A 14,509-nucleotide genomic window follows, 5' to 3' on the forward strand; every position below is an offset into this window, starting at 1 on the left:
GCATTCCTTGTAATAATGAATGATTGGAGACAAATTTCCAACAGTAACTGTATCACTAAATTGTTTTACAACCATACCATGAAATGTTATGCTGCCATATTTAAAAATGAGGTAAATTTCCATATACTAATGTGAGAGGAAGTCCACAAAACACTGCAAAGTAAAAAAAAATGAGTTGCATACATACAGCCTCCCATTTTGTTAAAAAAAACACGACATACAAGTGTGTGGGTATTCATACATGTACATGTGTATATGAATATGTGTATATTCATACATACATATATGTATATATTCACATACATATATCTGTCCGTAGAAAAAGGTCCAGGAAGACACATACCAAATTAAGTTATTTTTGGAGAATGGGTGTAGGGAGGGGAATAAAGAGAAATCTCACTTTTTACACATTTATGTTTTGTTCAACTTTGTCAACTAGCATTAATTACTTTTGAATTTTTATCACCACAGAAAACATTTTAACAAAATAGACACTTTTGTAATAAGAACAATGAACAAAATGACAATTTCTACATTTTAAATAAGAATAATTCCATACAGGAATGAGGTGACTATTTCATTTAAAAATTTCAATTTAGGGGTGCCTGGCTGCTCAGTCGGGTAGAGCATGTGACCCCTGATCTCTAGGTTGTAAAGCCCGGGTTGTTCAAGCCCCACACTGGGTATAGAAATTACTTAAAAACAAAATCTTTAAAAAATAAATACATAAAAAATTTCAACTAGAAGACCTAGGATAAAATTAGGGCAACTGTAAATCAATTCAACACCGAGTTTCAATGTGGTACTACTCATGACTTGATACTACAGGATGTGGGCAAACAAACTCTAATCAGGGTAAGTGAAGGGTCATTCATTTCTGGGAGAGAAAACTACACTACAGCAAACCCCATCAAATGGGGAAAACTTTGCTTCTGCCTGTTTGGTATTATCACCTCCAGGGTTTACTCAGTTCCTTAGGGCAAGAGTTGGAAATCATAAAAAAATCGAGATTTAGGATACCTCAGATACCATTCAGTCAAATGCCCTCAGTTTACAGTTGAGAAAACAGGTCCAGATGGGTGAAGCAATCTGCCTGTAGGTGCTATATAGCCAGCTAACTAGCGTAGCTGGCTCCAGGACCCAGGTTTCTATTCCAGGCCTACTATTCCTTTTCTACTTCTCAGAACTTCCTGAGTCTTCTTCTGATGACATATTAGGAAATATTTTAAAGTCTTATGCATAACAAAATAAAAAGCTCTCCATTAGCACAGATGATCAAAAGTTGACTGTATTTGGATAAAAAACATTATGGGTAAAATAACATTTTCTTGAAAAGTAATGTATAAATTTCTGTGACTCTAAATGTATTTCACTGTTCACTTAAGAACTGTTTTATCTAATTTCTGATTGCTCTTCAATTGGCAGTACCTCTTAATCCTGTACATTCAGTTTCTCTGTATCAGGTAGTTGATGATCTATATACAAACACTTAAAACCACTGCAGGAAACACCTATTTAACGAAAACCTGCTGTGAATTAAAAAATCCTTTATTCCGTGTAATGTTAATAATTATCCAATTTGTTTTGTAAGGAATGAGCTTTCTGTTCTCAAAAGCATAGATAGATAGATGATAGATAGATAGATAGGCAGGCAAGAGAAAATAAAAATAAGAACAATTATTTCTTTTTGTAAAAGCAAAGCAAAGCAAAACAAAAGATAAGAGGAATGAAGGGTGGTGGATGGTCGGGAAGGGAGTGGCAGAGAACCACAAGCTAAATTAGTCACAAAGTATTTATATTTTAAAAGTAAACTTGAATACTGCGATGTATAAATGGACTAACAACCACCTAACATTCAGGCTATAATTAAAGTGGTGTCCAGTTTTAGACTCTATGACTTAGGAACATATAAGGACCTTGGAGAGATTTCAGAATAATAAAGTTAAAAGGGTAAAAAACGAGCCAAGTGAGGAAAAATTAGAACTGTTATTGTGTCTAAGAAGAGAAGACCAGAGGTGACTCAAAAGTCTTCAGGATATGAAGAAATATCCATTTCAGTGAGCCGTTGGTCTGCATTTCCACAGTAAAAAGTAATTTTACTTAAATTATGACAGCATATATTTGAAGATAGAACTGTCTCAGCTAGGATGTCTCATCAAACAAAAACTCTAGCATAGTTTGAAGGCCGCTCACCTGTTCCATCCTTTACCAGCTCAACTCCTCATGTCAAAGAATGGGTCAAAGGGTAGTAGATAAGTCATCTCCAGAATGTGAAGATTTAGACTTCTTTTGGGTCTAGCTACTATGTTTAAAATTTTTGGTTAGCCTCTGTCGCCCAGGTCCCAGTATAAGGTTGAGCTGCTTCAGTGCTATGAATAAAAGGAATTAATTAGTGATAAACATTTAGGTACATGCAGAAATGTGAATTCCTCATGAAAGAAACCTTCTCCTTGGTGTTGGTGGGTACGAGGGCTTAGATTTGGGGCTCTTTCAGGACCCAGTTACTATGCTAACATGACCCATTTGACTCCAAAGAGGGAATAAAGTCTACAAAGTGTACAAAATAAATATAAAGTCTATGAAGAAAAGAGAATGTAATCCTCTTTTATTTGTACCACAACCACCCCACCCCATCCAGCTTTTAGCATAAGACTGGGCACACAGAAGGCTAGGAATTGGTACTTGTTAAATGAATGTCATTTGTCCAAAATTTTGAAACTTTATTCTATAGTTGCCTTTTCTAGTTATTCTCTAATTCATTCTCTAACACTGCTGTTTATGAAGGTTGCATTTCTCTCATTATTCTTCTTTTCTTTTATCTCACAGAAACTTCTATTCTTCCCTATCCCCTCAGATACCTTTAGTCATCTAATTCCCGAACTACCAAAACCTCTTAACTTCAATTCAGCCGCCACTCTTCTACTTACACCCAAGTACATTGTTATGTCACCTTAATTCATGTTTTGACCACATCCCTTTCTATACCTTCTTTCCATGCTCAACTTCATGATTAAAACTTGCTTTGCCTTCCCAAATGACCAAGACTCCTACCTCTTCTCATTCCAAACCTTTACTAAAACCCACTTTGTGTAGGAAGCCATTTCAGAACACATCGGTCAGATGAAAATATCCACCCATCAAAAGTTCTCAGAGGGGCACCTGGCTGGCTCAGTTGGTTGAGCGTCCAACTCTTGGTTTTGGCTCAGGTCATGATCTCAGTTTCATGGGTTCGAGCCCCACATCGGGCTCAGCGCTGACAGTGTGGAGCCTGCTTGGGATTCTCTTTCTCCCCCTGTCTCTGCCCCTCCCTAACTCACACTGTCTCTATCTCAATAAACAAATTTATATTTATAAATAAACCTAAAAAAATGTTCTCAGAGTTAAAAAAAAAAAAAGTTCTCAAAGTTCACTCACCTTTCTGCCTGCATCAAATCTATTTGAAAGAAAAAAGTCTCAATTGAGGTAAAAAAAAAACTATAAAAGAAATAGTGTTTGTAGGTGGTAGGTTGGATGATGAGCACTTGCACACACGTGTTTATGTACACATATAGCATATGCATATATATGTACACACACACACACACACTATAAATATATTCTGCCCAAATTAGTAGAAACCCACAAGCTTAAAAACCAAATCTGCTAAATCTGAACCAAACCACAGGTATTGAGCCCTATGGCTACTTCCTGCAAGAAGACGCATTACCTCGGTGACAAAGTCAATTGGGAGTTGCAAGGATAGGTAAATATCGCTACAGGCAGCTAGGATTCTGGTTGTTGTTTTTTTAATTTAAATGCCAAACTTAACTTATCACCTCAGGATACTGACCATGTTGTATGATTTCTGCACAATACCAAGAATATCCTAGACACTAAAAAATACTACAACTTAAGCAGGAAAACAGAGGCTTGCTTCACAGTGGTTTAATATGAACAGAGTTGAATATGACATTGTCTGACAGAATAATGAACAGTTTGCTGAATAAAAGCCCCGAGTCAGGATATATACACAGCAGAAATGGGGCCTCAGGCTTTCAACACTTGTGCACAATGAAAGAATTCTTAAAAAAAAAAAGTCAATAACAGAGGATACAAATCAAAAAGGCAGCAACAACACCAACATTTGGGAGGTGGGAAAGGGAGCACAGCCTCTCTCTAGGGGCTGCTCAGCCCCTGGTACAGGCTCAGCAGCTGGAGAGCTGATCTGTCTCAAGGAACTTCAACATTGAGAAGGACTCCAAATCCCATGTCAAAATCCAATCCTAAACTCTCTGATCAGGGTCTTGTCCGACTCCACAATCCTTTTCCCCAAGACCCCATACAGAGAATTCCGATCCTTCCATGATAGAGAGTCTAAGCAAAGAGTCCCCACTTTTGACATGACACCAGTTAACTTGCTCCCATCCCACCACTGGAGAGAGATATCAGGCCCCAGCAAACAAACCACTATCCTCCAGATAGAAGCCCAGGAAAGCTGCTTCAGACTCTTAAGATTTGGGACATCCATACCCAGCTGCTATCTCTAGCTCAAATTATGGGAAGACTACTGGAGTTCCATGAGAAACAAGTACAGGCAGTTCAGTAACCCTGTGACCAAGCTGGGGAGGGCAGCAACAACTCTTGCCCCTGAGCCCCATTCAACAGCTCAAAGTGCTTAGGAGAAGTCAGAGACTGTGTGGTTTGTTCATGTGCTTCGGCCTTGTGGCAGCACTAAATGGGATGGCGGGGGTGGGGTGGGGAGGAAGAATGGAAGGAAGAGGGTGGTGATGCCCTTCCCAACCACTGGGAGGTACCTAGAAAATGATCCACTCCCACCCTTTAGGGAGTTACCTGGCAGTGGTGAGTTGTCCCCACCCCTCAAGCCATCAAACCCGCAAAGGTAACCTATAAAGTAGCAAGGGCTTGTGGGGGGGGGGGGGGTGGAAACTGCTGGCCTGTACTGACTCACCTGCTGATGAGCGAGAACAGGCAGCAAGAGTGGGGAGCCATAAAGGAGAGGGGCTAGACAACAAGAGTTCCCCTACTGCCCTATGGCTTTCTTCTGACTCTGAAGCAGCCATGATGAGGGGCCCAGAAAACCCACACATCTTGCTCCACACAACGGACTGCTTAGACTCAGGAGGATTTACTGCCATGAAAAGCAACAAGGGAGAGAGAAAGGAACAAAAGAAACCGTTGAGAAAACTGGGAGCAGGCCTAGAGAAAACAAGGAGAACTTCTGGGTCTCTACCACCTTCCCCAAAAGAAAAAAGTTCATGCAGGTAGGAAAGGCAGGGTTTTTCCCTGCTAAGCGTTCCTGGTTAAACCTAAGAGTAAGAAAATCCCCTGGACTTGCAGCATCAGTATGTATCCGAGTGCCCTACCAGCACAAGACCCCCTCCCATAAGATTAGCCTTCTGGCAAGGGTAAATGCCCAAGGAATTGCCTTCCAGCCCAATCCCCCCACCCGCACCCCAAGCAAAGAGCATCTGCCTGTGGTCTCCCACCTCTCCTCAGAGAAGAGGATCCTAGCAGAGTGCCCACGGTGTAGTCAGGTACCAAGAAACACAATGCCAGACAGTCTATCAGGCCAGGGGATGGGCAGCCAACTTCAGATCAAAGAGACAGAGAGAGAGGCTTAGTGTAAAAATCAATGTCATTTCAGCAGGAAAGTAGAGGGCAAGTGGTGAGAGGGGCTCCTACTGGCGCACCTTCCCGGGGACGTAGTTCCTGTCAATTGCCTCCTCCTGCAGGAACATGTGTAGGCAGCGTTCATTCTGAGCCAGTGGGTGCCCAGCAATTCTATAAAGAGACCAAGATGGTTATCAGTAGTATCTGGGATCAGAGAGAATTCACAGAGCAATGGGGGTGTGGACAGGGGAGAAAGGGCAACATCAGCTCTTCCAGAGGTTCAAGTAAGTAGAGGACAGCAACGAGGCACCACTCCAACCCTGATGTTGTAGGAGAAGGGAGATAGACAGGTGAGGTAGGGGAAAATCCCCAAACACATCCAAGGCCTTTTCAGGCCCTGAGGTACAGGATCAGAATTCTGCTCAAAGGAATGGAGTTTTACTGTCCAGTCAGCTCACCACACAACCGGCAACACATCTTATTACACATCACAAAAGAGGAGACAGACAAAACACAGAAAGACCATGATGGCAAAAGGAGCAAGAGGAGTCCCCGGGAACTTGGCTTACTTGTTAATAAACTGTTCGAGGCCCTGCCTCCTTTCTTCAATGAAGGACTCCTCAAAGATCCCTTCATCTCCTCGAAAAGGGAGCTGACGCTTCAAGGCTTTCCCAGGCAGTGGTGGTACTACAATCTGCAGGCAGACACAAAATATCAGCCACATGGGAGAGGATGAAGAGGGAACGAGATGGTGAAGCACTGTATACCTCATTTCTTATTAGACTATTAGCCAGGGTCTATCTTATCCCACAGCTGGCAACTTGTAAGAACTGAGGCCATAAGAACAGTAAAGATGGCTTAGGTCAAAAATGAATCCAGGGGCACCTGGGTGGCTCAGTCGGTTAAGCGTCTGACTTCAGCTCAGGTCACGATCTCACCGTTCTGAGTTCGAGCCCCATGTTGGGCTCTGTGCTGATAGCTCAGAGCCTGGAGCCTGTTTTGGATTCTGTCTCTCTCTCTCTCTCTCTCTCTGCCTCTCCCCTGCTCGTGCTCTGTATCTATCTTAAAAATAAATAAACATTAAAAAAATCCAAGTGATTTTATGGAAGGACAGATTTACCACCTCAAAAAAAAAAAAAGGAAATAAACTCCAAATATCCCTCACTTTCTTTAACAATCCACTAGTATCCAAGAATTTAGCTAGGTCTTTTCTGACACGATCTACACTTATATTTTTAGTACCTATATAAGTTAAGTTTTATGACTTTACTCACCACTGATTCAAGTAATATTTTTTCTTTTAAAATTTGTCCTGAACTTACCACTTTCAAGTTTCAAAGGGTATCACCCAGATCCAATGTGCTGGGATTTGATAGTGTTCAGCCTCTCCACTGCCTTTAAGATTTTATAGACCACAGGGGCACCTGGGTGGCTCAGTCGGTTAAGAGGCCAACTGTAGCTCAGGTCATGATCTCGCGGTTTGTGAGTTTGGGCCCTGCATCGGGCTCTGTGCTGACAGCTTGGAGCCTGGAGCCTGCTTCAGATTCTATGTCTCCCTCTCTCTTTGCCCCTCCCCCACTCGCACTCTGTCTGTCTGTCTCTCTCTCAAAAATAAACAAACATTAAAAAAATTTAAAAAGTGGCACCTGGGTGGCTCAGTAGGTTGAGCATCCGACTTTGGCTCAGGTCATGATCTCACTGTCTGTGAGTGGGAGCCCCGCATCGGGCCCTGTGCTGACAGCTCAGAGCCTGGAGCCTGTTTTGGATTCTGTGTCTCCCTCTCTCTCTGCCCCTCACAAATAAATAAACGTTAAAATTTTTTTTAGGAAACCAATTTGACAATAAATTTCATATTAAAAGGCGAAAGATTTATATGATCTGAAGAGAAACCAGAGTATAATAAATTTCATATTAAAAAAATTTTTTAATATTTTATAGACTAGAATCTTATTCCTTCTGAGCCTATGTAGATCTCCTCCTCCAAAGATTCCACACAGGGAATGGGGTCATACCTTACTATCTCGCTCCAGCTCATTTTTAAGCCACTCAAAGTCACTATAGCGCCGCCGTACACAGGACTCCTTCAGCTTGAAGATAGGTAGGTTTGTCTACAGGGAAGGAAAAATGAGAGAAAAGAGATGGTAACTAATGTTCAGCCTGTAGTGGCCACCTGTCAGAACCACTTAGGTCCCAATGAAGAAATAATTCCTGTGGACCATGCTCCTATAACTCCTTTAAAATACCACCAGGTAAATACCAATCCTTACCACATCCAGCCTTGTCACAGATGGTGACTAGAAGTCACTTGCTGCTTAGAATTTATCCTATAAAGAGACTTGAAGTTCGGGCCCCTGGGTGGCTCAGTCGGTTGAGCGTCCAACTTCGGCTCAGGTCATGATCTCACGGTTTGTGAGTTTGAGCCGCGTGTCGGGCTCTGTGCTGATAGCTCAGAGCCTGGAGCCTGCTTTGGATTCTGTGTCTCCCTCTCTCTCTGCCTCTCCCCCACTTGTGCTCTCTCTCTCTCTCTCAAAAATACATAAAACGTAAAAACAAATTTTAAATAGACTTGAAGTTGTATGCAAATATGTATATACAAGGGTTTTCACTGTACTTTACTTGTAATAATTATATATGTCCATCAATAGACAATTGGTTAAATAAATTATGCTATGCCTATACAGTAGAATTACTATACAGCTATGAAAAGAATGTGAAATATACATGTGCCAGTATATATTAAGCATCAAATCAAGTTACAGAACAGTACATACAGCTTACCCCTATTTGGTTTAAAAAAAGGCTATGTATATTTACCCAAAGAAAATGAAAACACTAATTCAAAAAGATATATGAACCCCTTTGTTGATTGTAGCATTATTTACAATAGCCAAGCAACCCAATATGGAAGCAACCCAAGTGTCCATCAAAAGATGAATGGATGTGGGGCGCCTGGGTGGCTCAGTCGGTTAAGCGTCTGACTCTTGATTTCAGCTCAGGTCGTGATCTCATGGTTTATGGGTTCAAGCCCTGTGTTGGGCTCTGTGCTCACAGCACAGAGCCTGCTTGGGATTCTCTGTATCCCTCTCTCTGCTCCTCCCCCGCTTGCTCTCTCTCTCAAAAATAAATAAATAAACAGAAAAAAGATGAGGGGTGCCTGGGTGGCTCAGTCAGGTAAGTGTCAGACTCTTGATTTCAGCTCAGGTCACAATATCTCCATTTGTGAGTTTGAAACCTGCGATGGGCTCCACAATGACAGTGTAGAGCCTGCTTGGGATTCTCTCTCTCTCCCTCTCTCTGCTCCTCCTCCACTTGTGCGTGCTCTCTCAAAAGAAATAAACTTTAAAAAGAAAATATGGGGGCGCCTGGGTGGCTCAGTCAGTTAAGCATTGGACTCTTGGTTTCAGCTGGGGTCATGATCTCACTATTCGCAGATTCAAGCCCTACACTGTGCTACTGTGCTCTGCACTGGCAGCACGGAGCCTGCTTGGGATTCCCTCTCTCTCTCTCTCTCTCTCTCTCTCTCTGCCCATCCCCTGTTCACACTCTCTCTCTCAAAATAAGTAAATAAACTTTAATAAAACAAAATAAAAATATGAAGGGATAAAGATGTGCTACACACACACACACACACACACACACACACACACACAGTGGAATATTACTCCGCTAGAAAAAAAGATGAGATCTTGCCATTTGTGACAACATGGATAGACCTAGAGGGTATTAGGCTAAGTGAAATGAGCCAGGAAGATAAAGATAAATACTATATGATTTCACTTATATGTATAATCTAAAAAACATGACAAATAAAGTAGAAGCAGACCCATAAATAAAGAGAATAAACTGTTGGTTGCCAGAGGGGAGGGGGCTAGGGGTATGGGCAAAATGGGTGAATGGGAATGGAGATATAGGCTTCCAGTTATGGAATGAGTAAGGCATGGGAATAAGAACACAGGAAATATAGTTATATATATACACACACATATACATATATATATATATACACACACAGTATACATACCACATATACTTGTGGTAAGCGTAGTGTAATGTATAAACTTGTCAAATCACTACGTTGAACACCTGAAACTAATGTACCATGTATGTCAACTATACTTCAATTTAAATAGGGATATGTATATGTGTATATATTTGTATTTATGAATAAAATGTTTATTCATAACAGTGATTGGTTTTGGAGTATAAGACTAAACAACTGGAATGGGTGGGAGGGTCACATTTTTCACTGAACAATTTGAATTTGTCACATGCATGTATTACATTTTCAATTGAAAAGTTTTTTTTTTAATGTTTATTTATTTTGAGAGAGAGTGCACGTGAGCGGGGGAAGGGCAGAGAGAGGGGGTGAGAGAGAATCCCAAGCAGGCTCCATGCTGTCAGCGCAGAGCCCTACATGGGGCTCAAACTCATGAACTGTGAGTGAGATCATGACCTGAGCTAAAATCAAGCGTCAAACACCTAACCAACTGAGTCACCCAGGTGTCCCCAAAAGTGAATTTAAGTTCCCTGTAAAAGAATAAGAGAAAAGTACCTCCAAGGTATGATTTCCTCAAATCATACCCATTCCTCAAATTTCCTCAAATTGTCCCCATTCTACAAGTCCAAGCTCAAGTCCCATTTCATCCAGGAAATCTTCCTGAACACACCAGCTTAATTTACTGGTCTCCCTCTCCTCTGAACTCCTATGACATTTATACTTTAGTAGTGTCCGACACACTATTGTTTTATGCATCATATTAGTCCTGCTACTTAACTGAACTATAATTTCATTGAAATCAGAAGCTGTCACTACTTCTGCATCTCCCTAAAGGCAGACTATGCAAGTTACTCAGTAAATACTCAACTGATTAATAGAAGCCCTAGGTATGTTTACCTTCTCCCTGTCTAGAAAGTACGGCAGAAATAGCAATTACATTAAGTTGGGTTACCATATCTTGCTCCCTCATATAGATCAGCTTATTCCCACATCTTAATCATTGATAATTTTCCCAAGGCTCTAATGGCAACATGAACTACCAACAAACAAAAAGCCCTGATCCTCACTCCTGTCTACAAGTTCTAAATAGAAATGGCCAACCACATGTATTAAAGTTGACTGTATTTTCCACCAGCCAACTCGTATCAGCAGATGGAAATAAAAGGAACTAGTTTCCCTCCTGAACTATGACCTGAGCCTCCACAACTGCCTCAGGGCAGGAAAAGAACATCTCCCAGTTATGCTAGAGCTTCACACAGTCCTCACTACATCATGCTTTGTAGTCCTCATGTCTGGAAAGTGTCTTTCCAGGATCCAGTTCTAGGTATAGGTCATCAAAAGCTAAATAACTAGCCAACTTACACTAGTTACAACTCCATCTATGATCAAGGTCCAAGGAATGTCAATGAGTTGAAGGAGAGTGAGATACAGGTAAAGCAATGTTTTATTACAACCTATTCTTTAGGAGAATAAATTAAAAAACTGGAAACAATGGTTTCTTTGGAAAAAGGAACCTCTAGAGGGCAGAGGGTGGAAGACTTAGTTTTTACAGTACATCTTTTTTGTATCTTTTGAATTTTGTACATGTGCATATTTTAACCATTTAAAAGAAAACATTATAAAGAAAATACTCAGAACCCTGCAAGAAATCTGTATGAGTATTAAATAATCACATCGTACACCTTAAACTTATACAATGTTATATGTCAATAACATCTCAACAAAGATGGGGAGAAAAATAATCCTGCAAGAAAAAAAGAAGTGCTTTGGTATCATGTAATTCTAGGTTTCCACCAGAATTCATTACAAATACTGTGATCCCCAAAGAGTAGAACCTTAACAAGTAGGCTTTTACAGAAGCTAACAGAGCAAAGGGGGGAAAATGCTGAGTAGCTGCTTCCAAGGCATAGTGAAACCATCCACTGCCATTTTGTGGACTTCTTCCTTTGACTCACAAAACTCCTATTCTTCCCCTACCCCCACAGGATGGTGACAATAATGACCTCTCATCTTCACACCTAGCAATGTAAGGAAGGGGCCACTATGTACTAAGCTCCAACCTACAGCTCCCAGCTCCAACCTACAAATCATTTGAGGAAGACAGGATTGTGTAGTACAGGATATACAGAGTCGTTGGCTCTGATCAACACAAAGTCAAGGGAAAGGAGAGACAGAAACAAAATTCAAGTCCACAGGACAACTGACATTTGAAAAGTTCCATACACATTATGTGAAGTCACCAGGATACCTCTCCAGACTCCTAATTTCTTGGAAGGGTGGGAGGGGGGAATTCTTTCCTGAGCAAAATAAGAGAACACCTTCAGAAATATTTAGTTATTATATAAAGAAGAAAGTCAGTGCCATCTGCTTCTACCATACACAATGTTTAATTTCCAAAGCCCAGTCTCTTGAGTCTCATACTCCCTAAAATGCCTACCATGATCAATCACCTAATATAGCAACTAAAAACTAAATGAATTTACCAACTTCTCCCCTACACAGAGTTAAATTAAAATATTAAGTCTAGATAGCCATACAAATTAATATAAACAATACAAATTAACTTAAAATTCACACAACTAGGAACTGCCATCAAACTTATCATCACCGTACAATTAGAAATCGTGAAAAGGATAGATGGAAAGCTTGGTGGGTAAAAAAATATTGTGCACTAAAGTTTTGCAACTAGGCATTGCCAAAGAGACTGAAGTGTAATGCAAAGAGTATGATGGGCTTTGGAGTCAGTCAGATCTGGGTTGAAATATCAGCCCTGTCACTTACTAGCTATGTGTACTTGGGCAAGTTACTTAAACTGCATTCCTCCTCAGTTTCCTATCTGTAAAATGTCATTTTTGTAAGGATTTAGAAACTGAACCCTAGTTCAGTGCCTGGCACATAGTAGGCACTGGATGAACAGTCTCTGTTGTTATTAGAATGCCTTAAGAAGAGAGCTGTTTCATTCATAATCCCTAAGGCTCTTGGGTAATGGATGGAGATGTTGTCTCCAAAACCCCACAGCAGAGAATCCTCACACTGAACAAGTTATGCCCAAGCTTCCTCAGGTAATTAAGTTCTCTATCACTAACAGTTCCAGACTTTTGATCATATTTTGAGGGATCTAACTTCCATTCTTCTTCAAAGAGTTGATTTCAGGTAGTTCTTATATAGATGAGTTTTTCTCAATTTTTGCTTCGATTTTTTTTCTTCAGTTTGGACTTTGCGAAACTTGGAATTTGGACACCATTTTTCAATTAAATTCCAAAGCCCATGTAGGAGACACACTCTCTCATTCAATTCATTCAGTCAAAAATGAAAGCACATACACTCTTTTATAGGTCTTCAAATGCTGTTTGAGCAGCATGCTGTCCATAGAGAATATTCTGGCCCTCTAGTCTGAGAAAAAAAAAAACATAAGGAAAATTAGAAAATGGGCCTCTAACTTTTCTTCCTGTAACCACTTCAACTGGGCTAAAGAACGTGCAAACCACTACTTTATCTGCACATTCCATCCTTGTAATGTGGACTAAGAACTAGAGAATAAAGTCCTCTGTAGTGCACATTGGAAGAAGCCACTCCTGGGCAGTCCCGAAATGTCATACATTAATGTAACCGCAGACAACAGTCTTAATCCAAAAAGTTAATCTAGAACAGAAAGGGCAAATGGCCATTTGTATACAGAAAGCCCAAATGGGAGCCAATACTGAAATACTGGCTACTTCAAATCTAAAGGATCAGCACAGGATGCTTTGAGTACCAACTGACAATCCACCAATCCCAGGGCAAGGCCAGATTTCACCATAAGACACAGCATGTGATACCTGAGAAAACTTAAGCAGAAAACATTTCTCTCCTTCAGATGCTAATTCCACACAAGTCTGGGAAGCACTCGGTGTCAAGGAGACTCCCTTTCTTATTTCTGCTCTACCAAGCCCACTCTCTCCCTTTCCTGGGGTCTATCTTCCCTTCAATGCAGGCTTTGCTTAACTCCATCATCCCAGGGAGACTTCATGAGGAAGAAATCGGGGCTTCCTGCCCTCCCTCTTCGGATTGACTTCCCACAACCTAGTTTAGTTATGGGACCCAGCGATATATCACCTTGTCTTTCCATCCCCCAGCCCTCTGTCACTCTTCCTTCCCTTCTTCTGTCGCTGCACTCAGGGTTCCTATTTCCTTGAATTCCCCACTCTAATCTTCCCCATCCTCCCCACCCTATCCAGCCAGGCTTCACTTCTTGCTCATAGGTACTTATTTTCCGTCACCCCAGTCCGATGTCCCCCTCTAGACTTTTCTGTATCCTAGGGCCACAACCGAGTCTGGAGACCTCTGCCCCCAACCCCCAAATGATCCCTTCGAGCGCCTTCTGGCAGCCCCCGCCCAGCCGCCCGGTCCTCCCTCAGCTGTCTCCCTCACCCCGTGACTCACCCGCATGCGAACCTCATAGGTGGTGAAGCGCGCGCGGCCCACGCCCACCGTCTGTGGATTAAAGATGTCGATCTCCAGGAAGTTACTTGGCGGCCCGTAAGCGTCGGTCAGGTCCTGCGGCTTCGAGTTAAGGCGCCGAGTGTCAGCCACTGCCGTGTCCGACATCTTTCCAAAGGAGAGACTGGGACCGGGGAAGGGGGTGGGGGACAGAGGCGGGAGGCAGGAGCGCGCACAGCCCCTCCCGCTCGCAAAATAACCAGCCAACCCACAGACAGCGGCGCCGCGCACGCGCGCCCACGCACGCACGCACGCACGCGCACGTTGCCTTGGCCCCGGGCCCGGCACCCTGAATAGCGGCCACGCTGAGGGCTGTGAGTCCTGTACTTCGGAGGCCTCATTCAGGCTTCCGGGTGGTGTTTGTGGCCGCCCCGGAACCGGCATCTCGGACACGCAGCGCCCGATGTCCTGGGAAGCATTACA

General features: G+C 42.1%; 1 protein-coding gene across 1 annotated transcript; it reads right to left on the minus strand.

The window, feature by feature from the left end:
* Window positions 1–1,444: 1,444 nt before the first annotated feature.
* SNX12 (sorting nexin 12) lies at window positions 1,445–14,304 on the minus strand. The gene is made up of 4 exons (XM_049643928.1): window positions 14,030–14,304; window positions 7,623–7,718; window positions 6,180–6,304; window positions 1,445–5,781 (listed from the first exon to the last, which is right to left on the minus strand). The coding sequence occupies exons 1-4, from the start codon at window positions 14,192–14,194 to the stop codon at window positions 5,679–5,681; spliced, it is 489 nt and encodes a 162-aa protein (XP_049499885.1). The 5' UTR covers window positions 14,195–14,304; the 3' UTR covers window positions 1,445–5,678.
* Window positions 14,305–14,509: the final 205 nt, after the last annotated feature.

The sequence above is a fragment of the Panthera uncia genome, chromosome X, assembly GCF_023721935.1.
Source record: "Panthera uncia isolate 11264 chromosome X, Puncia_PCG_1.0, whole genome shotgun sequence".
In the NCBI taxonomy this organism is placed as follows: Eukaryota; Metazoa; Chordata; class Mammalia; order Carnivora; family Felidae; genus Panthera; species Panthera uncia.